The following is a 23,381-nucleotide window of genomic DNA, read 5'->3' as shown; positions in this document are numbered from 1 at the left end:
TGGCAGGCCCACCTCCAACTGGGCCTGCAAAGTGCATATGGGGGGCGAGCTGCCTGCCCGTCCCCTGAGGGAGATGAAAAAGGCCCGCGGCATCGGCCGCATGGGTGGCTGCGCTCCTCCCCCGCCTGGGTAGCGGACGCTGCAGCAGCGAGGGAGGGGTGAACGAGGAGCGGCTAACATCGCCGCAGGAGGATGGATGCGGGCCCAACTCCAACTGGGCCCGCAAAAGTACTGCCCGGACAGCGTGGGGAAAGGCAGAGGAGATGGCGGCGTCGGCTGCGGCGAGGTAAGTCTGCCCCCACCAAGTGAAGGCGGGCCCACCCCCGTCGGGGCCTGTGAGCCGCGAAGGAGTCAGCTGCAAAGGGGGCCGCCGTTCAGCTGAGGCAGCCCCGAACACGATGGCGGCGGTCGCCACGTGGGTTTCCCCCCTCCTCCTTTGACGGGGGACTGCCCGCGGCATCGGCCGCAATGAGGAGATGCGGCCCCTCCCCGCCCGCGGTCCGCGGAAGGGGTGGAGCGGCACATTTCGCTGAGACGGTGGTCGGGGTCGGCGAGGGACGCCGCAAGAAGGGAGATGCGGGCGGCCGGGGCAGCAACGCAGTACCCCGCGCCCCCCACGCATCGGCCGCCACATAATAAAGGCGGGCCCAACAACAACTGGGCCCGCAAGGTGAATGAGAATGGGTGGCTGCCCGCCCCTCCCCCGGTATGCCTGCCGGCACCACTGGCCGCCCACCGCGGTGCTGCTGCCCCCATGGGTCCCCCCCCCACAAGGGAACCAATGAGGCGGGCCCATCACTGCCTGGGCCCGTGGAAAAAGGGGAAGAAATAATGGGGGCATGGTGTGGCTGGTGAGGCCTGGAAGAGCAGGCGCCCGTGAGTGGCTCGGGGAGCACTGTCCTGTGTGCACATCGACCCCGGTTAAAAACAGAAGGGGGCAAGGGATCGGAAAAGATGGCATGGAGGGTAGCACATCCCGCCCGCAGAGGGCCGAAGTCATCGCATGGCCGAAGGGTAGCGGCTCCCCAAAGGAGTGCTTGTGCGCCCTCAGGGAATCTTGATTCTGAGCTGACCCAGGGGCGTGCGGCCAGTGGACACGGCCGAGTAACATCAACAAGCCTCGGGTGAAAGGGGGAGTGCAGCGCTCCCCGCCCCGAGCGTGGAGATGGCCATGCCAGCAGCCGGCCATGCGATCTGCCTTCATCATTGAGGGACTTGGCCGATGTGTCCCCTGGGCCTCCCCAGGTGCGGCTTTGCCGGTTTGTGGTGACTGTTGTGACTGTCCTAAACGAACTCTGGTGAGGATGCGAGCTGGTTTCCGGTGACTCCACAAGTGCGGAAGATGGACATCATAATTTGACATTCCCCCGAAGGCTGTGAGCCTGCAGACACGGACTTGCTTAAAATGGCCCAGTTGGTGGGCAATGTAGTGTGGTGCACACCTGTAGACGTGGAGTGCTTTATGTTGTGCCAGTATCTCTCAGTGGTGCCTTTTAGCGACATGAGAGCCACTCACCCAGGTTAATAAAGGGTGTTGAAAGTAGAAGGGTGACTCAAGTAGTAGTAGTGGGGGTTATGTTGGGGCTCTGTGTTTTTTTTTTGTGTCGTTATGAAAAAGGAGGAGTGTTGCATGTCACCCCTGCAAGGGGACATGGTATCTTCCTGTGTGTTGTCTTGGTCACGTGGGTAACCACGTGACCAAGTTAATAAAGAGGACGGCTGTTTCCGGGCTCGTCAGTCAAGACCAACCTGACTCCGCGTGTGTGTGTGTGTCTTGGGTAGCACCATGCGGGTGTCCCACCACGTGTGCTGGGCCCAAGGACGGGGCCCAGCTCCAGGACGGTGCCCCTGCCGGGCAACGCCGTCCGGACGGTGCCCCTGCCGAGCAACACCGTCCCCATGTGTTCCCCTGGCCCTGTGAGTCGGGCCAGGGCGCCGACCCCGGCCTGGGTGCCCCCAGAGCCGGGGCCGTGGTAGGCCGGTTGCCACCCGGCTCATGTGCGGAGCTCCGGAGTCCCCGGAGCGGGTGGGATGAACCCCCACCCTTTTGTGAATGCAGCGTGAGCGCTGCCCGTGTGTGCCTGGTTGGCTGCCACCCGACTTAAGTATGGGGCGGCCCGGTGATTTGCAGGGCCCAGCGTTGCAGACCCCTGTAGTTTCTGAACATGGTGTTGCTGAGGTAGGAATACTCTGTGCCACGGTAATGGGAAAAATATGAAGACATCTAGTCAGAATATTTTTCTGGGACTCGACAGCTGGGAGCGATTTTATTTTCGAGTATATTTTTAATCTTTAGTTTTCTTTAAATATTGCTGCTATTGGACTCCTCAACTCTTTCCTCACAGGAATTTGCCCCTATGGCTAACTCCACCCTACGGTCCCACTAGTGGGGGCAATCCCCACTTGACCAATGCTGACACCCGTCCTAGATCAAAATAAGAAGTACACTCTCCACCCCAGCAGGTTCGTGCTAAGAACAAAACGCAGCTGTGTCACTCTGCCTAGAAGATGACCAAGATTGGTCCCTGAAGCGCACTGACGTAACCACAAGGGTGGGTGTGCTGGGCTTTGTAAAAAAATAAACGAATACATTAAGAAATAAAATGACTCCACAAACAAAGGGTTACTGAAGAAGCAGGAGGTCTGGTCAGAGCGTTTTTTATTTTGTTTTCACTTTTATTGTCCACCGAACAGAATTAACTGCACAGAATTGTTTCAAAAGGAGAGCACTTATGTTCCCTTATTAACCCCCCCAAAATTGGAGGGATCTCTTCGCACATGCTCGGGGTGAGCTTGGTATTTTTCAGGGAGCGTGCTCTTCTTATGTAAAGAGATGAGTTTTTAAAGCCTTCCGGAAGGCAGGAAGTGAGGTCAAGCTTCTTATAGATAATGATAAAGCCGGGGACCATACATGGAATAAACAAACTGGGATGGATGAATCACAAGTAAGTGCAGTTCCGCCTGCACGAGGAGCACGCCTTGGGTGATATGACACGATCTTGACAGTGAATTAAGTAGGGACAAGACCATTGAGACACTGAAACACCGGGCAGGGGGTTTTAAAGGCAACCCTCTGCCTAACTGGTAGACACTGGAGTAACGTCTGTAGGGCTGACACTGGAGCTGTTTTGGGTAGCCGGAAGATAAGTCTGACTGCTGCGTTTTGTGCTCTCTGAAGGCGATGCATTTGTCTTGCAGGGATCCTGGTAAGATTACCACTTCCATAGTCTAACCTAGAATTCACCACAGAGCCCACCAGAACAGCGCGATCCGTAGATGATATAAATGGAAGTGCGTGCCGAAATAGGAGTAAGGAATAATAGACTGATTGAACCTTGGCTCCAACTTGTAGGTTACATCCTAGGTTAGACTCCAAAAGGCAACCTAGATTGTTCACCTTTGAAGAGATGACCATGGATATGCCAAATAGGCCTGGCGGGAATGGAATAAGAGAGGTATCGCGTAGCAGATGTTTTGGCCAAAACAAAATAAACTCTGTTTCGTTTGAATTCAACTGACGCTTATTGGTTGTCATCCACCAGCTTATTTCGTGAGTACATTGTACTAAGTTGCGCAGGGACTCAGCAGGATTACTCCTCCTCATGTAAATGTAAGTGTTGTCCGCATATAAGTGATAGAAAGCGTATTTGCTAAAAATAGCCATAAGTGGTTGCATATATATATATATATATATATATATAAATATATATATATATTTATATTTATATTAAACAGCAGTGGTGACAATGACGAGACCTGGGTAACTCTGCAGTATACTGGGATAGTGTCTGAGGTACAATTTGCTTTCTTGACACCTTGGTGGCGATTGGATAAAAAAGAATGGAACCATTTCAGAGCATCTTCCAAAACACCAGCAAACTTGGACAATCTGAGCAACATAGTGTCCAGATCCACGGTATCAAATGCTGCTGACAAATACAGCATGATCAGCAGGGTAAGGTCCTCAGCTTCAGCATTTTTAAAAATATCATCCCACACCACCACCAGGGTGGTCTCTGTACCATGACATGGGCGGAAACTGGGGAGAGACCAGACTGAAAGGTGTCAAGTGCTGAGAGGGTGTCCACGTACGCTTGTAAGTGTAACGTAACGACCTTTTCTAGGATTTTGGATGGCCAGGGCAGTAGTTCTGAAAATCATTAGGACGTAAGGCTAGCTTTTTTTGGCAAAGGAGTAACCATATAGATTTTGAAGGCTGATGGTACAACTCCTTGTCCCAGGGAAAGATGTACAAACGTGGTTAAACTGAGCCAGGGAAATGGCCTATGTTTGAGTGGTACAAGCAGGTAGTCCATCAAATATATAATTTGTGGGTTTCAGATTCTGGAGAATTATAAGATCAGACAATCGTCCAGAAGTCAAATAAAACCTCTGAGGTTTGATCTGACTGGCCGTATGAGAGATCTTCTCTTGAATGGTTTTATTTTCTTCATAAAGAAATTCTTGAATTCATCACCATTGCAGAATAGAGGGGAACATTCTAGATGAGATGCGTGGTGGATTTAGAAAGCTGGAAATTGTGGCGTAGAGTTCCTTGAACGTATTCTTCGCTACCAGAATATTACTCTGCAGAAACGTTGCTTTTGCCTCAAAAATAGCTTTCTTGTATGCAGCCACAGCCCTAGATTTCCTCCATATTGTTAGTACAAAATGGAACAGTCTAATAAAATGATCTGACCAGGAAATGCCCAGGCATCTCACAGAATAATTCCAGAGCCACGCAGTAACAAAAGATCAAGACAGTGTCCCAACCAGTGACAAGAGGTCACGGTCACTGTACGCAACTCATGGCTGGTTCCAATGTCTGAGAGTTTGGCAAAGTCAGTCAAATAAGGAGCATCTAACCAAATATCAAGATAGCTCATTATCAGTAGACACCCGTGCTTAGGAGCGATTGTGGACAGAAATTGGTCCACATTTTCTTTTTTAAAAAGCCCTGGTAGGGCCTGGAGGACAGTAACATTAAATGTTTTTTTTATGAAAGAAAAGTAGGAATTTGTTTGTTTCAGGGGGCAAATATAAATGTGATGGCTAAGTGTTATGTGTAAGGTTTTGAGAGAAATGGTTCCAGGTTTATGTCTATGAGTCCTAATGGGTTCCCTAAAATAAGTGATCATATTCAATCAATGCCAAATAAATCCTGACAGAGTCTTGCACCCGGGGGAACACGCTTACAAATTGACCTGACCCAGCGGACAAGCCTAAGAGGTGTTGTGGAGCCGATTCCTTTTCTCCGCTTGGAATAATCTGCATATGCACACCCTTTTCCAACCACCTCCCCAAGCTTCTGTTGCTTAGTTAGGATAACAGGTGGCAGTTATAAATAACCTATCCTATCCTATCCTATCAAATCATAGCCATAGGGTGAGCCCCAATAACTTTGGTAAACAGCTAAGATTACTAGGCAACCTCTTCTTTTTTTTGAGTACCACTGAAATGGTCAAACAAAATTGTGAAAGGGTGAGATAGGAAAAAGGAAAGAAAAGCAGAGGGAGCTTGAGGGGCTCAAAATACATGTGCCAAATGTACTTGGCCACCATTGGACAATAGTCTGATCCCTTTACAGAATCACTGGGAAGTGAATGCTCTGTGTGTGCTGGAATATCAGAATATGCAGACAATGACAGAGAAGCAGGACGGCCCTTTATACCCAAAGTGGAGAGAATGGGATTGAAACGCAAATAAATTGATTCCAAAACGGACACGCAGGTAAAAGAAATGGCGATCTGGGAAGCATATACACTTGGAAATATAGGCTGCTCTTACGGAAAATAGACCCGTACACAAATGACTTGGCTCAAAGCGGACTCCCAGACTAGGCCTTCTGCTAACAGGAGCAATGGGGACTTGGGCAATCGATAGGCTTTTATAGCAGATTGCATTAAAACCTATAGAAACGCAAACTCATTTGCTTCAAAATGGACTAGGCATTCATGCCGCAGGAGAAATGGAGATTTGGGCAGCAGATGCATTTTAAAACACGAATGGCATTGAAAACTGCCAAAACACAAAAGCAATCTTTTTCAAGACTGACTCCCAAACTAGGGCCCTTTCACAGTAGGATTAGAGATGTTGTGTGTAAAGTGCTTATCTGCTATTGCGAAGGCCTCGGAGCTCTGAGGGAGTCTAGGCCGACTTTGCATGGCACATTCAAGCAGCACATTATATCAGGTGGGTATAGTCGTAGCAGAGCGTGTTTCTCAGCTTTGTTCCCATATTAAATTCCAAAAGGGCATTGCCTTGCTAGTTTTACCTGTAAGGACTGTCTCCTTTCCACCTGCAGCTTAGTACTCAATGGGGCATGTCTTGATTGTAACTCTGCTTTCCACTGTGAGGCCAACGTGGCACGCACGCATCTTGTCTGGCAGAAACTTTACCCCCCCTCTAGCTTGAAACGAACCTGGCCTTTTCAGGAAACTATGAATGGAGAGGAAGATGAAAAGGTGATTGTTTCTGAGCTTCTTGACGCGGGGCTTGCATATCCGCCTCCCCGGGTCTGTGTGCATCGTATGACGTAGCTGGACTTCACAGTGGCTTCTTCTTGGATATTTCTCCTCCTGCTTAGGGGTGTGGGAGGGGGGTAATCTATTTTCTCTTTCCTGCTTCGTCAATAACGTTTCTTTTTTTTATTTCTTGATTTAACTGTATTTTACCCGTTTTTACAAGAATACGTTTGGATATGGCCCTTTAATAATTTGGCACTTATATAGTGCTACGAACCCACATCGGAAGGATGAAAGGCTGAGTTTGGCCCTGCCGGGATTCGAACCTGCGTTAGCAGGCTCTGCACGGATGTGAAAGTACTCGCTCTGCCACTTGACCAGCTTACCTTTACTTCTTCAATATGTTTGTTTAGTTCTAGGTTGTTCAATCCCTTTGGCAGTCCATGAGTTATTTGTGTTCCAGATCCAGGCTCTTGATGAAGTTTCTGACCGCAATGACCGGTTTTCGGTTTACCCCGTTCCGGTTTTATTCCTGTTAAGGTGTGCTATTTCATGAAATGAAAGATGGCGGGTTGCATGGCTTTTGGCGCTCTTCTCCTGTGGTCTATGCAACGGTTTAGGCGTTTCATGCTACAACATGAAAAGGGCTGCAGGCAAACATGCATGCATGCGTGCGTGTAGTTAGGAAGGGAGATGCACAAGTCCTTTTCAGCATCTGCAGGTCCTTGTATTGTTCAGATCCTGGCCTAGGAAGGAGGAAAGGATGCAACGAAGGGCGAGGTTCGAGGTTCTGGGGCGTTCAGCTGGAGCACGAAAAGCACCCCATGAGAATGGTAATGGCAATGGGTCTTGTACCGCGCACTGTCGCCACTTGCGCTCTGGCGGGTCTACAAAGAAAGGAGGATTTTGGGTTTTGTTAGTAGGATTCTGAGGGAGAAGAGCATGAGAGTTTGCTGTGCTGTTGGCAGCTTCAGTTCGGAGAAACCGTTCACTGAGCGTTGGTGCGTTTTCGGTCAGCAGCCACCGTGTGGTGTTGAGGACTGATTGTGTATGGTTTGTTTACATGTCGGGAGAAGGTGTTAGCAGAGGTGTGTGAGACACAATGACCAATTAGGAATGGAAGGTGGAGTTTAAATTGACTACAGGAAGCATTTTTTACCCACTGCTAAAATCTGCCCAATTTTAGGCCACGGCATCGGAAAGAAGCTCCACAGGCTAAACCGTTGTCATTGTCACAGTTTTGTCACCATCGGCTGGAGCGTATTTAGGCAAAAGGTATCAAAAATGTTAGTGTGAGTTGGTCTGGTGTCTTAGATGCATGGCAGCATAGTGCATACGTACAAATGGAGTTGTCCATACCACAAACTTAGCTGTGGTGCAACGGAGTGCTGTATAATATAAGCAGATGTTAAAATGTGGAGCCCGGGAAGGGGGCAGGGGAATAGTGCAGGAGTTGGGGAGTTCTTCTTGGATACCAGGATTTATGGGGAGAGCATGCAGATGCCAGCATGGACAAATCCAACATTTCTCGTTTTTGTCTAAGCATGGGATAGGCATTTTTGCAGGTGCTACCATAATGGCACTACTTTGCCATAAGATGTCGACAGCTGGCAAATGTGAATACCTGGCCATTTATTTATTAGTGAGACACATTGCATGTGTCTGGTAGCATATGATGTCTCTACCGAGCAAATACCTATCTAATACCTAAACACACATCAAAACTGATTTTGCCAGTGCTGGGTTTTTAACAGGACTTCAGCGCAAGGAACAGATATGAGGACACACATATTGATTATAAATGAAATAACTGAAGGCACATCTCTGTTACATCAGAAGCTGATGTGCAGCAGCAATTAATCCATTATCTTTCAGAAGACTGCTTAGAGATAAAGGTGGCAGACCAATAAAAAGCCCACAATTTGCTGCTACTGCGTGATGGAGCTAGCTCAAAGAGATCCTAGGAAGGTGTGTTGTCATAACCGGTACTGGGTGGGAATAGAACCAGGTATTAACATGGACATGGGCAGTCAATGGGTGGTGAAACTCACATTGGAGCTCCTTTCTGCCTGCATGCCTGTGCCAATAGTTTTGACTTTGTCGATGGTGTTGAAGTGCCACCCAATAGCCAAACCTAAAAACAGCGGATGTGCAATACCCATGGACCTGGGGAGTCCTAGCAAACTTGCATTACGGCTCTGACTCAGGAAGGAATGGCCAGATTGAGAATAACCAGTTCGAGTGAGTTCTGCCTCAAGAAGTGAGCATGAGTGCCTCATGGTCAGCTGCTCTGACCTGGCGACTTTCGTTGCATCAAAGAATAATGCACTGGTTTCGACTGGGCGAATGTAATTCGTCGATAATCGAATCTGGCAGATTTCCTTTATTAATCATTCCGCAGCGAGCTGCAAATCACCCTCTTCCACCCTTAAAAAAAATAGCCTGTCAATGGCAAAAACAATTAGATTCGTTCATGGACTGAACGCTCTCCAATTTGCAGAGGGGCAAATTGGACATTTTCTTTACGCAAATCAAACCCAAATCCCATTGGCCCTCATTAGGACCCTGGCGCTAAGTGTTTAACGGTGCCGTAAAAGGCTGCGGTGCCGTTAAACACTTAGCGGCTTGCTACGAGGTCCCTTTGCGGGACCCGACCTGAACGGCTGGTCTAGACCAGCCGTTAAAGTAGGGACCCGCAAAGGGACTCTCGAGGTAAGTACGGTACCGCAATTTGCGGTACTGTACTTACCGCCTTCCCCCAGTCCCATTGAGCCCCATGGGGCAAAAATGGGAATGGGGAAGGGCCAATGTTCAATGGGGAATTACAGCCCCGCCAACCTTGGAATGGGGTGGTACTTCCCCATTGAACATTGGCGGACTCGTTATAATACCGGCACCAACCATGGTGCTAATAGCGCCATGGTTTAGCGCCAGTATCGTAATGAGGGCCATTGTCACGGCCCTAGGCTTGTCAAGTAGTGGCAGAGGCGTAGCTTAGATTGTCTAACAAGCTGGGCCTAAAGCTAATGTAGTTAGCCCACCGCAGTGACATCATCTGTAAATACCCACACCGCGCTGCCGAGTGGGCATTTGATTTTGGGTGGGCCTTGCACGCTCAGGGCCTACCCTGTCTACACCTCTGAGCAATGATGGCACTAGAGAGAATGCCTGCCTGCCTGGCGCTGTGTTTCCCTTTATCTCCAGTGACGCCTTCTGCTTCCTCTGCTCTTTCTGGGGTTACTCCTTCCATTTCCAGAGAGAATGGCTGTCACTGGCAGTTTCTGTACGTTGTAAAATCATCCTAGCTGTTTAATGAACGTTTTGCAAATAGTTATACAAGAAAATAATGCTGTATATATGTTTTAAATGTCTGTTTTACTGGTATTCTTAGAGAGCGAAACTACATAATTGTATACATTATATGGCACTATACATTTCTGATGGCTTCTGTACGGTCTTCCTGTAAAGGTTGCAGAATAACACAGAGGCTATCGTTAGGTTTAGCTATTAGGTTATTAGGTGGGGCTGTAAGTGCTGACTGTAAGCCAAAGCTATTGGCATGAGAAGTAAAGATGGCAAAGAGGCAGTCAGTGGTCGAAGTGTACGAAAAGAAGTAGTGGAACTATGTTCCCTGCTGACCTGCACCCTCCCACGCGCAACCCAAACCCCCAGACAAACGCACTGAACTGAAACTCTTCCTACACCTTTATTTTAAAACTAAACCATTCCGGACGGTTTCTTTTGAAAAATAAAAGTATGGGAACAGTAAAACTTTAATTTAAAAAAGTAGAGGAGCACCACTCCCAACCACTTCAACCACTGGAAAGAGATGACATGTCAGGCGTGATGCACAGCCTGCTGGTGGTGGTCCGCTTTTTACCCTCCCATTCTAATGCCAACACCAATGGCTATTCCTAGCCACTATCTGCCCCCTCTGTGCTCAAATTCCAGACAACCCTGGAATCTCTTTGAGCTATCTCTGTGCGTTTAAGGGGATGCCAATGTTATAGCCGTCTTCCGAAGGGTAATGGCTTAATTGTAGCTCTAAACCAAAATGTCTTAACCAAGTATGCCTTCAGCCCCTCGATTTATAAGCAATATGTCTGTCCTTGTGTCTGTTCCCTGCACCGAATTCCCACTGTAAACTAACAGGTCTGGCTCTCATATAGTCACTGGTCAGCTACTTCCATAATATGTGCAGGTAATAACACCATTTGCCAGCTGTTGCCATTTTATGACAATATAGTAGCATTTTAAGTGCTTGTTAAATGCCTGTTTCCCTTACTTACACAAAAGCCAAAACTGTTGGCTTTGCCCCTGTTTGCTTTTATAAAATACAACATCATAAACATAGAATACTTGGAGCTTGAAAAATGAAAGTAGAAACAAAAGAAATTAAAAATATAATTGCACTTTGCAGTTGTTACTCGAGTTAATATTTCTATTTGTTTTCCAAAGTCTGCTTAGGGATCGATAGCCTTACCTTGTATGGCTTGCTTGCCGAATGACAGGCCGTGTGGCATTGATGGCTTTCCCTGGAGGCTCTGCTTTCAGAATGAGTTCTTGGGCATGCTCTTCGCCCCCTTTTCCCCATTTTTTGTGCGCAGAAGACCGTGCATAACACCGCCATGCTGGTTCACCGCACGGTATTGTGCTATAGCGGTTACATTTATCCAGGAAATTAGACCTGAAAACTATTGCTGTCAAAACTTCAGGAGCACAAGCTGGAATTAGGTGAAATGTCTTCATTTTAGGGGTTGGCTAAGGGCTAGTGGGGGGCATTTTAGGGTTAGTGAATTGGCTTGCTCTTTGGGCTTGTTCAGTGCTGCGATAAGCCAGGTCTATCAGTTGGTTGCTGGTTTCAGTGGCAGGGGAATGCTGTCGCTGACGGACCCCTTCTGCCCATCACAGGAGAGGCTGAAGAGGGTTGAGCTTTTGCGGGAAGAAAGTTGGATATCTTCAGGACTGTAGGATGGGGTCCAGAGCTGTTGGTTTTAATTGCTAGTCTTGTGGTATTGGACTTCTTCTCCTTGTCAGTTTCCAGAGAGGAGATGCTAAAAGTATCCCTATAAATTAGGAGCCCATTCCATCATCAGAGCAACTCGTGTTATCTGATGATCAGATTTATTTTATCAGAATACATTAATTAAATGGTTATGAATTATTCTGCTTTCGGCAACTGAAACCCATCTCTCTTCCACAGGTGATAATACTTTCTCAATACTAAAATGATATATATATATATATATATATGCATATATATATATATATATATATATATATATATATATATATATATATATATATATGCATATATATATATATATGTTAATTGAATCATATGGATGAATTACATCAACCTTTAATTCATATACAAAAAGAATAATTCATACATGAGATATTTCAACATTAAAATCTAAACGCATTTAAGTATCACCATTTCTGTTCATAAGGGTTCAAACAATCAAAGACATAGAAAAAGGTGCTAATGAGCTTCACTGACTCAATGCATCTAAATTCAGTGCGCTAATAAAACCTGAAATCACAATCACTCTGGACGTAGTACGCTCTGCGAGAAGCATGGACCAGATTAAATCAAGCCTGTCACTGTAATTCATTTCATTACATATATATACAATCTCTTAAAGTATTTAGCATGCAAATGAGATAAGGCACTACAGTCAAGGACCCAATGACGTAAGGTCTCCAAATTATTTGCACAGAATCTACAACCAGCTCTATCCAGGGAAATCAAACCAAATCGTACTAGAAGTCTTCTAGGGTGTATAGCATTCCACCAGAACCGCAGAAAGCACAACCAAGTTCTTCTGTCTTAGTAAATAGTAAGAAATGGTGCCAGGGTACCCGGCTCTTTATGTTCGCTATGGAGGTGTTTTAGGGAGCTATACATACGTATTGATTCTAAAGTTTTAATCCAATCCCAGCAAAACAATCTGGTTTTAACTTTCATAGGATTGCTACAAGGTTCCTCGGTCGTGCTTCCTATATCGTCCAGGAAACCTGCACACAAACATTATATAACATCAGTGCTGAATTTCTAAGAAAATAAGTGCCAGGGCCCAAATATTTTCTTACATTTTCTTCGCCATGCAGTGTCATACGGCTGCTTCATAGAGTGTCAAAATATTTGGGGTAAAGCTACAACTCGCACTGGTTCAGTGAGGGTGACATCAACATACCATTTTAGTTGTTCTTCAAATAAAATAAATGTTTAAGTGTTTCTTTCAAACACATCATTGTTAACATTTTGCTCTAATCCTATCAGTGTCAAGTGGAGCATGTTCACTATCTAACCACAGGAAAGAATAACACGTGTATGAGCACGATACAAATAAAATATCAGTATCAATAGCAAATATGCTTTCCTCCTATGGTAAATTGATGGACCAATGATGCCAAATCATTACTGAACGGATGGGTTGCCTGTCAAACACAGCAGCATAATCGTCTTGTATAGGTTGGCACTCGTGACTGGCTCTCCTTTTCGATATGGGTCTTTTCACTGACTTTGTCCCTGTGTTGGGGCTGCTGGCTGGTGACTGTCCTGTTGTTGTCAAGCCACCCTGCTGCTTGTTACACTAGAGAATTTGCAGCAATGTCATGTAGACTGAGTGGAGCAGTGTGTGGACATGGCCAGCATCAGTGCCCAGGATTGCCGCCTTGCATCACATTGTTTTTCAATAAGTGCCGGGGCTGAGCCCTGGCAAGCCTCCCCACACACACATTAAGCACTGTGCAACATGAACAACCTCCTGCAGAAAACAGGTTCCGGAACCTTGCAGCCTGCACCCGGGGCATCACCCCATCTCAGTCTCTGAGCGATTCCCTCACCCAGAAGAAATACCAAGACCTGGATGCCCAGTTTGCAGCCAAGCTGCTGCCGAGTCCCGAACCCTAGGCCCCTTTTCTCTCCAGCTCTAGCCCTGTACCCACTCCTCTCACTCACCCATTTCCAGGAGATTCCCACCATGAATTTAGGTTCCCTTTACTGAGCCTAGCCCACTGCCCTCTTTAAGGAAATCCTCCCACCCAACAGATCGCGGGCAGCAGATCTGGCCCTTGATTGGACCTTATTTGAATCACGAGCTCACCCAATCGAGCTCCTAATCCCTTTCGTTAAACCGTTAGCCTCGAAACCCAGTCTCGATCCATATGGCCGAAACTGCTACAAAGCCACAAGTGAGGGCCATTTTCTGACTAATATCAAGCGAGCGATATGGATCTTGCATTAACCTCTGACCTTGTGAAATGCTGAGGCCTGAGGAGTAATCATGGATGGTTAAAGGGCAGGTGTGGCATAAGAAAAGAGTTATCAAGGTAACTGGTGGTTAGGGTGAGTGAGTGTTGTCCAGCCTTCCCTGTTGAATGTACAGCAGAGTGTTTTCCTCCTTCTGCATCCTTAGCGCATCCTCCTATGGAGATATGCCTTGTGCCAACCGCCACAACTGCAGCCTCTAATGCACCGTGTAAACAGTTCCTTCCTTGTAGAATGTTCAGTGTTGCGCTTTCACAGTTTCTTCTCTTGTTCCCTCCATGGATGAAAGGGGAAGATGTGTGGTAGTGCGGTTATCATTGTACCGTGTAAATACTTCATTGCTTGTGCAATGTTAGCTTATTCTTGGGTGAAATCTGGTATTCTGGCTTCCTGAAGTTCTTCTTGTGCCAGTTGACATCAGATGCTGCCCTCCTCCTATCGGTGAGGTGGTATATTGTAATGTTCTGTCTTAATAACATTTCCAGCTTAACGTTGAGCTGGTGTGGCAAACCTTCTTTACAACAGTGTCCAGGAAACGTCTGCCCCCCACCTAGGCCACCCAATTAGCACAAATTGCCACTGGGGACAACTCGGAAAATAAGACAATATAAAATAATGTGGAGCCATCATCCTTCAGGAGTTCTTGGCTGCCTTCCACTTAATGGGCCAAACCACCCTTATCAACCAATTGACACAAATGGAGAATCCCGGTGCTGTAATTCCTTGATCCTCTGAAGTCCAACATGTCTCTCGCCTTATTTTATTCCATCCATTAGAAAGACCGCCATGCCCATGGGAGTTCCGCTTTTCCCCCACCTCACTCCTCTTAACTCTACTTGAGCCCTTTCCCCTTGTGATCAAACCTTTCGGTCTCACCTGCTACAGCTATTCACAGGACACTTGGATCCTCCTAGGACTCCACAAATCTCTCCAGTCACACGCTGAACATCTTGGAAGGTGATTACTTGCAATTGGACACTTAATGGCCCTGAAGCTCTCCACACTAACTGCATGCGAGACAGACATTATGGCCTTAGGCAACTGGCCTCTCATTCTGCCACTTCACCTGTGACTGGCTAGGCATCTCCCCCAAGACCACCAAAGCATTCAAGAACCTAGGAGTTAACCTGGACTTTGATCTCCCCTTACCAGCTGAAATCACCTTGCTGCTTGAGTCCGAATTTCACTAGCGGAAGGACGTGAGGCTCATTCTCCCTTTCTTGGCTAGAACATCATGGCACTTGGTGTATCCTTTCCCCCCTCAATTCTAGCCACAGCCTTTACCTGGGTGCAGCCAGAAGGCCTGCTCGGCAAACTCCAGCATGCGCAGAACTCAGCTCTCTCAACTCTTTCTCCATCTTGACCCCTGGGATCACATCGTGATTCATTTGGATGCAACACCTTAAAGACCCTATGAGTCACACAACGGATCTAACAGGGCATCTGCCCAAATTCCCCACATCCAAACTGCCCAGTTACCGACCGAGACAAATACCATTTTTTGGTCACCCTTTAGCCTGGCTATGTTACAATCAGAATAATATAAAAGCAGAATGTATTAGTGGCAACATGATGCCTTCATACTACTGTCATATTTTGGATTAATGTTAATATACAGCACATGCTTGTATGAACTGACTTTACTTTCTGTTTCATGCCTTGCATCTTTATTGTTTTACACTTTATTGTCTATTGGGGGTGAAATATGTGCAAACCCCCCCTGTTTTGTATGATATTTACAAGTTTTTCATAAAATGTTTAAAGAAATAAGGACAAGCCACTTAATAAAAGCTTGTCTTGCATAAACTAATGATCTTGTACATGTGGATGATTACTGTTGTTTTTCATGTACTTCTATCTTTGGGAACTATATAAATTGCGACACCCAAAGATAGGATACTGTCTTTAAACTTATACTGCAAAAAATATATTGTAGTCAGCTTAGACTGCCCCAGTCAGGACAAACCCCTCTTGTTGTACGCATTTGTTTCCAGCCCTCAGTCCTGAATCTGGTTTGGGCTTTCCCTCCAGTATACACCGACCGAGACAAAGCCTGTGCTCAAATGATCATTTTAGGACGGAATTCCCTAGATGCTCAAAATCCCACCTGGGCGGTGCTTTCTTCTCAAATCTAACCTCCTAACTCTAGAACATTCTTACCTTTCTGATCCAAAACCTCTACGGCCAACTTGGTTTGGAAGTCTTTAAAACCTGGCTCGTCCCCTGCTCCCCACAGATTGACACTTAACTGTATCAGTGAAGCAGTGGTCCTTGCGACTGCATGATATATCAAGCCAGCAAACAACTCTCTTCCTTACTACTGGACATTTCCCTCCAACTGGGATGCAAGGAAACACACACAATAACACTAAACATGAGCCATGTGCGGTGCTGCTAAGATTCCAACCAGACACCCGCCTGCCACAATACCCTGTCGTAATACACTGCCAGAAGCATGCTTTGCAGCACAGGCTTCAATTGACACGTATCACACTCCTACACAACATGCCTCCCTCTCACATAGTCCTCCAGGACGATAGACTCCGCTCACACATCTGATGCGCCGAACACCTATCAAAACTACCCTGGAATAATGCTGGAGTCTTAATGATATGATTTGATAGGTTATTTATATTGTGCTACAGCCCAGAGGTTTTGTAAGCGCGGACCCGGGCATTGAACCAGTGTTGCTCTGTGTAGTCTTGCTTCCAAGGTGAGCATGTTGCCCCTAAACTATCCTCCCAAGAATAGGACACACAGCACGGCATTCAGGGCAGATCTGTGCTTCTCGAGCACAGCATCTACCAGAAGACATGTGTGCCACATTCCTACTAGAAACCCGTTCCCCTACTCTCCTTGGCTCCCACCTAGAACACTCCCAGAGAAGTACATGCTCTTTACAGATGTAAGCTCTACAATGGCAACATAGCACTTGCCATATACAGAATCTTCGGTAGGCAGATCCCACAGGTGGATCATGTTTTCAGACCTCTCCACACAGCACCTAGAAGCCGTGGGAGTCAGAGTTGTACAAATATTGTGCACCAACTCACATCCTCATTATTACAGCCCAAAGACACCTTGTGCAAACCTCCATCCAGTGCTGGACGTTTCACACAGTTTTCGTTAAGAAGGCACTCTCTTTGCATCTCATACAACGAGCAACACGTTTTGTAGGTACAAACTAACATGCAATACTCAAAATGGAAACCTCCAAAACAGTGTGATTTAGTCTAGAGTAAACGTTGTATTTCCAAATACTCAACAGTTAAGCATGCGTGACATCACTAAACAAAAGAGGTAGAGATTAGCAGGCTAGGGGCCTGCAATCTATGCCACGCCATTCCTTTTTGGCGATTAAGCCCATGCCCCTTCACAACTGACTGTGGATGCGGCTAATGTGAGTTGTAGTTCAAACTAAGTTTAGAGAAAATGTTGCAGACCCCTGGTTTAGACCAATGATCATAGACAACTCAGGTGGGTTGGTCACTTTGATCTATAAACCCCCAGCTATGTGCACGGCAAAGAAAACTCTACACCCCCTAGCCATGTTGCATAGTGGCAAGGATGGTCCATGTATGCTGTGATCTGTCTGGTTTGGGGCAGGGGCGGGATCCAGCCCGAAGCGATAATGTAAAGGAAGCAGGAGAGTGGGAGGCAATTGGAGCCACGCATAGGGGAATCTGGATGGGGAATGTGTCCTGTGGCCATGAACTAAGGGAAGCATAACCCTCAGCAGGAGCGCTGCCAAAGTCCATACAATGCGTCATTGACACAATATGGCGGAAGCGTTTCCAAAGCTGAAATGCTGGCACTTTTATGGGGTGGGTTTAATAAAATGTGTGTTTTATTGCTGATGATTGGTTGACTTGTTGAATAAAGGAATTTCATAAAACAAGGAGTATAAACATGTAGAAGGCCAGAGATCTAGCTGTGGTTAGAACGTATGAGACCAAAGTAAATATAGAAGGTTTTCATCAGTGAGGTGGAATTGTGCACAGTCCTTTACCATGGCCAAAAGCAGCCTAATGCCCCCCCCCCAACCCCCACCACACTAATGAAATCTTTATACTGGGGGGTGGGGGGAGCAGGTAACTCGCTGTTGCATGGGTGCAGCGGGAGGCGGTGCTGTCAGCAAGATATAGGTCTAGTTAACACAGCTGCGCCTCCGCATGGCTCGTGCTGAAACATTATAGCACCTCATGCAGCAGTAATGTGCTCAATTGTGTCTGGGCTTGCAGTTGAACATGATACACTTACTCACATTTTAATGCCCCCCACAGGCTTTGGCTCAATGCAGTGCCGTCTCCTAACCTTAATCCCCGCACGCTCCTTTTCTTTCAGTGCCCAAGAAGCTCCTTCATGAATCGCAGCCAAGACCAACTCACTACCAAGGGATCCCGCGACCACCCTTCCCACAGCTGCCGAGGGCCTACGATCCCAACGTCATAGGAGATGGTGCCTTCTTCCCGGACTTCCCTCGCTTCATAGCGGAGAACATTCAACCAGGTATGGGGACCACCAATGACTCTACTGCATTCTGTGTCTCCCCCCCCCAACCCCACCGGTCGCCATGTTAGGTTGGTTACTGTCATAGTGCCTTCCACCACTGACATGGAGGAAGGATGAAGGAGGGGGTGGGGGGAGCAGTGGGAATGGGACAGTATAATGTTATGTGGGGTGCTCGTATAGTACTTTACACTGCTGGCAGTCTGCCTCCAACGGCTGCGGTGGAGAGAAGGAGCACCGTTAAGGCAAGAGACGGTTAATGTTGCTTTACTGCATTACCATACTACTATCTGTATTTTTGGGCCCCTTTAGCCTCCATTTCTAAGGCAAACCGTTCTCGGCTGTGCCAATTGGTGGGCGTCCCCAGGCCTTCACTCTTCTCCCATACCCCCCATTTTAACTACCAATGCATACTTTCTTGAATCTGTCCCAGCCCCTTGTCTGTTATTGGAGACATTCTCTGCCCACCCTCTTGTATTTGTATTTTGTATTTGTTTTATTCGTAACGCGCAGCCGTCAGGCCCGGAGGCATCAGGGCGCAACTTTAGACAAGGTTACATAATGAACATACATATAATAAATCTTTATATACAGTGTACAACTCTGTTGCTTTCTGGCTAGGTTTGCACTTCATAACACCAAAACAGAAATACAGTAACACATAGTTTTGCGAAGGAAAATATGTGGGCATGTGTTGATGGCAAGGAGCAACACTACACACACACACACTACACACTTTATTTATTTTTTCATTTGTATAGCGCGGACCAGCCCTCGGGCAGTACTTCTACGACTGTATGTAACACTGTAACTATGTATACTACCTATGGTGCCTAAAGGCCTCTCAAGCAAGTCCCAGACTCAGGGCTTCAAATAAGAGGCTTTCTGGTGCATTTGACTACCTGATGTCGGGCAATACCCAAGAACACAATACATGGTGTAACGGTGGGCCGTCTGCCCCTGGAGCCCACCCGCACTGCTCTCTGAATATGTTCGGACCAGTAGCATCCATGGAACAGGACGCAAGTGTGCCGATTATCTTAAGAGGACCCTGAAGATACAAAACAATGGGCCTCATTACAACCTTGCCAGTAACCTGGCTGAAGGCCTACTATTAACTTAAACACATGTCCCACTTCAGAGGAAGTACGATTTACAAAACACATTTTCGACATTTCAAATATTTTCATAGTTACCTAAACATACTCCAGTCTGGAATAGAAACTACTTTTTGACTCCTTTCAATTTTTCCGTTTTATTGCCAATACTCAAAATAATTGAGAAAAATACTTTTGCCACAAACACTTATCTGGACTGCTGGCCGCACTGCAGCCTTCTCTCTTCAGGTAACTCCTTTGAATAGTCTTCTGATGTTAGTACCTGCGCCTGACCTTGTTTTCAAGGAAAGAGAATGGGCCTCCTTATGAGTTTGGCAGATAGCATTAAAGCCACCATTCGGTGTAGCCAGGCATAGTATTTTTTATTCTTTTTGATCTAAAACCTTCTCAACTATTTACAAATAAATAAATAAATCTGTAGATTTGCCGTCAAATGAGTTTACCACAACTTGGCCCTGTGGACTTAACACCGGAATCTGAGTGGTGGCACGGTGGTGTTGGTCCCCATTGTGTGAGTTTATGCAACCCCTTGAGGATTTTTAGCAGATTTACTGAGAGTGGCAATACTGCACAGTAAATCTGCTGAGTTTTGGTAGAAAAGGGGGAAAGGTTACCTCCAGCTTACTGCTGGCGCAAACGCTTCTAGGCCACCACCAGAACTCATAGTATGGTGGTGCAGTAATACAGCAGTAACGGAATTGCCACCACTTTAGCGACACCTTTTACTTCACCAACATACTTGTAATGAGACCCACTGAGTCTTAACAGTTGCCACGTAGTTCCAATGAGCCGGTGAGTATTCACTGCTATGCCACAGGGCTCTCTCGCTCTCCATCCATGCTACGGTCTTTCGCCAGTACCCTGTAGCTCTTTCTCCATGGAGCTATCATGACCTCATCCTGTTCCTTGGAACGTTGGAGTCTCGCACTCAGTCTGCATATTGAAATTAAGGACCACCCACCATTCGGTGTAGCCAGGCCTAGTATTTTTTATTTTTTATCTAGAGCTTTCACCGCTCTGTTGCTCCGAGTTGGCAAACTATTTACAGTTGGCGATAACTGAGTGCTATCTATTGTCAACTGGAACGCTTTGGCAGCTGGTTGTATACAGCACCAAATGAACATGGCTGTCGTTCAGTGGTAGCCAGGGCTGGTATTGGTGGTTAAAGAGAGCTCTGTGCTGTGAGTCAACATAATAACAGCACGCCTTAAACACTTCACCTTACACAAATCAATCCCTGGAAACCTCTCATTTACAAACCCTCCAGGCGAATGCCAGTCGTTATCGTGGTGGCCTGCCCTGCCAACTCAACCACAGTCCACGCTTTGCACTCAATCAAACATCGGCTTTAGAGCATTTACGCCTTATAATGTTCAGTCCTCAGTGACGCACACAGATATAGGCTGGTAAACCTCCATTGCACGTATAACTACTTAGGTTAACCTCTGTAACTCAGAGCCGCTCTAGACAATTATCCTCAATATCGCACTTGGTAGACTGCTTTGGTTAACGTATGGAGACCTTGGAAAACAAGTAGTAAGACTCTAAAGGGAACCAGCCTCTTGCGCTTAGAGAATCCTATTATTCTAGTTTCTGGTAGCCTGTCTATCCCACCTGGAAGATGGTCTAGGTCAACCAGTCGATTGCACTTGGGTTGACCCGAGGGTAGCCTGTACATAAATGTCTAGAATAATCTATGAAGGTAGCTGGCTTTGCTTCCCCACAGAAGATCGGACACAGCGACATCAAAGTTAAGCGCCACTTCCGTGGACATCTGCCGCAGGCACAGCTTTTCATCCACACACTTTAGAAAGCAGCTGTGCCTATGACAAATTCGGTCTAGCTGGTCACATAACCGTTTCCCAATGAAACTCCAGACTTGCCTCAACACCTCTGCCGTTAGAATACCACGACAACCTACGACAAATTTCGGTCTAACTGGGTGCATATTGAGTCTCCTGCACTAGTGCTCTGACATGACATCCCTCAGCACCCATCCATGTGCCTGACCTCTCGGGTTGCTTACTGGAGCCTAGCCAGCCCTCCTACGCCCTAATCTTGGGCAAAATGCACATATGCAGATTAAACCTCCACCAAGAATTTTCCCCATCCTTGGAATTCGGTCTCTGAGGGCGTTCCTACAAGAAAGTGCTTTGAGACCATACAAATGGGGAAAAGCGCTATATAAATGAGTACTACAATAAACTTTCTTAACAATCCCTTTTGAATATATGTGCTCCAGAGAACAGCTCACAGTTAACCTCTCCCTAACCCCTCTAACCTTACTCAATGCGTCAACGAGAGAATTAGGAAACCCTTTTATTCCTCCGAAAAAATAAACAATGGTTCGGGACTGTGCGTGCTCAGTAGGGGACTGCCTCGTTGCTTGCTAAGGGCATAATCGTGGCCCTAAGGACCGCCCACTCTGTTTTCTTTTTTTCTCCAACATTGTGCACATGTGGCCATATTTTCTTTTGTCCCCCTGTGAGACCCATGAATAGGTTAAGAGGACCGCTCCACCCCCACCCCTGTAAGGTGTATGTTATGTGAGACCGCCAGTAACTGTGACTGTCTGTCCCCGGCCATACCCCCGCTAATTCCCACAGAGCTATTCCTGTTGTGGGTCTCAACCACCTAAGGGTACTGGTTGTCTGTGCCCCCCTCTCATCCATTCTTCATGGGCAGAAGAGCAAGTAAAGCAGCAAGGATGGGCTGAGGGTGACATCACAGGAACATTGTCCTAAGCGTGCTAACGCGATATCGAGATTCCACGCAAGGCAAGCTTTTAGACTAGACCGCTGTTCCGCTATTACGCCCTCACGTGCTACCTTTAGCCCTGGTAGCAGTGGTTGGATTTGCAACACCACCGGTGTATCACCATGCTTCCACAAAAGAGCCAAGCGATTGCACAAGGGCTGCAATCTATGTATGTGTGGGATTTAGACAACAGAAGCCCAGCTTGCAAGCAGTGGAGCGCTGCAGCAGGGGACAGACCCAAGGGTTTAGAAGTGGGGCGCAGGGGTGTTGAACTAGGACGAAAAGGCAGGGGAGGGCACACATTACACTATTAGGGCGGTTTCCGAAACCCTGAGAGATATTCCATAGGTGATGATATCTCATTCAATATTCCCAATACCTAACCTGCGTTTTTAAGACTAATTTGAAGGCATGACGTCTTGTATTCGCATTTAATATTATCGCTATGTATTGATTTTTTGTGGTGCTTCTGTGGCGTGCCAAATGTCATCACTGCATAGCTTGATAGCCGACTAGGGCGGCGAAAGAGGGAATTGGTGACAAGGATTGTGTACCCGGGTGGCCTGGAACGGGGGCGCCCTTCATACGCCTCTTTATTTCGTGCACTGGGATTGAAGGCGCGAGGGCACCCGCTAAAGAGCTCCAGCGGGATGAGGCCTGGCGGGGAGGACCTGTCCCGCCATAGCCGGCTGTTCCCGGGGAGCGGGAGTCCAACACGTGGGCGGGCAGCCGACGGTTATGCTCATGTTATCTCGTCTTTAAAACGCACATTTGCTTCCCTATTAGTTTGATAACTGGCGCCCATTAGCAACAATTCCGTCCACGTACCTTCTAGCCAACATTGTAATTTGCTGGTTAATGGTTTTCTATTTACTTTTTTTTTTTTACTTAAATACAAATTCTTGTACGCCAAACTGCTTTATTATGTAATGGCTGTGTTGCTGCTTTTGAGTTCAATCATTTTTATCACAAAACGTCCTCCTTTACACATTAAGTATTGCAATAGAAAAAGCCGTTTTCATCTCCAACACGATCGTGGTCTCCTCTAGCCAGCAGGCCAAAATGGAGTATAATGCCCTCTTCAGCTTTGCATGCTAGAGAAACAGAAAAGAAAGACACTTCAGATGCCCTAGTCAAAAAGGAAGATCATCCTGGAATCATTCTGGAGTCATCCGATGACTCCATTCTAGAGTCATCCATGGAGAGTTTAGGAAGATCATCCCAAGTCTGCGTACAAGCCAAAATATTTAATGAGAT

The 23,381-nt window shown here is 46.8% G+C and overlaps 1 protein-coding gene across 2 annotated transcripts in view; it reads left to right on the top strand.

Annotated features, from left to right (window-relative positions):
- The window catches only part of EVA1A (eva-1 homolog A, regulator of programmed cell death), a 1,077,479-nt gene that overhangs the window by 990,845 nt on the left and 63,253 nt on the right, over positions 1-23,381 (top strand). For both annotated transcript variants that reach the window (XM_069605847.1, XM_069605845.1), the window contains exon 6: positions 18,085-18,249. In XM_069605847.1, coding sequence (XP_069461948.1) covers positions 18,085-18,249 — 165 coding nt within the window. The remainder of the gene's footprint in view (positions 1-18,084; positions 18,250-23,381) is intronic.

This window comes from Ambystoma mexicanum, chromosome 4p, assembly GCF_040938575.1.
Source record: "Ambystoma mexicanum isolate Mex_15411 chromosome 4p, UKY_AmexF1_1, whole genome shotgun sequence".
Taxonomy (NCBI): domain Eukaryota; kingdom Metazoa; phylum Chordata; class Amphibia; order Caudata; family Ambystomatidae; genus Ambystoma; species Ambystoma mexicanum.
The sequence above is the reverse complement of the archived record's forward strand: the minus strand, read 5'-3'. Positions and strand labels throughout refer to the sequence as shown.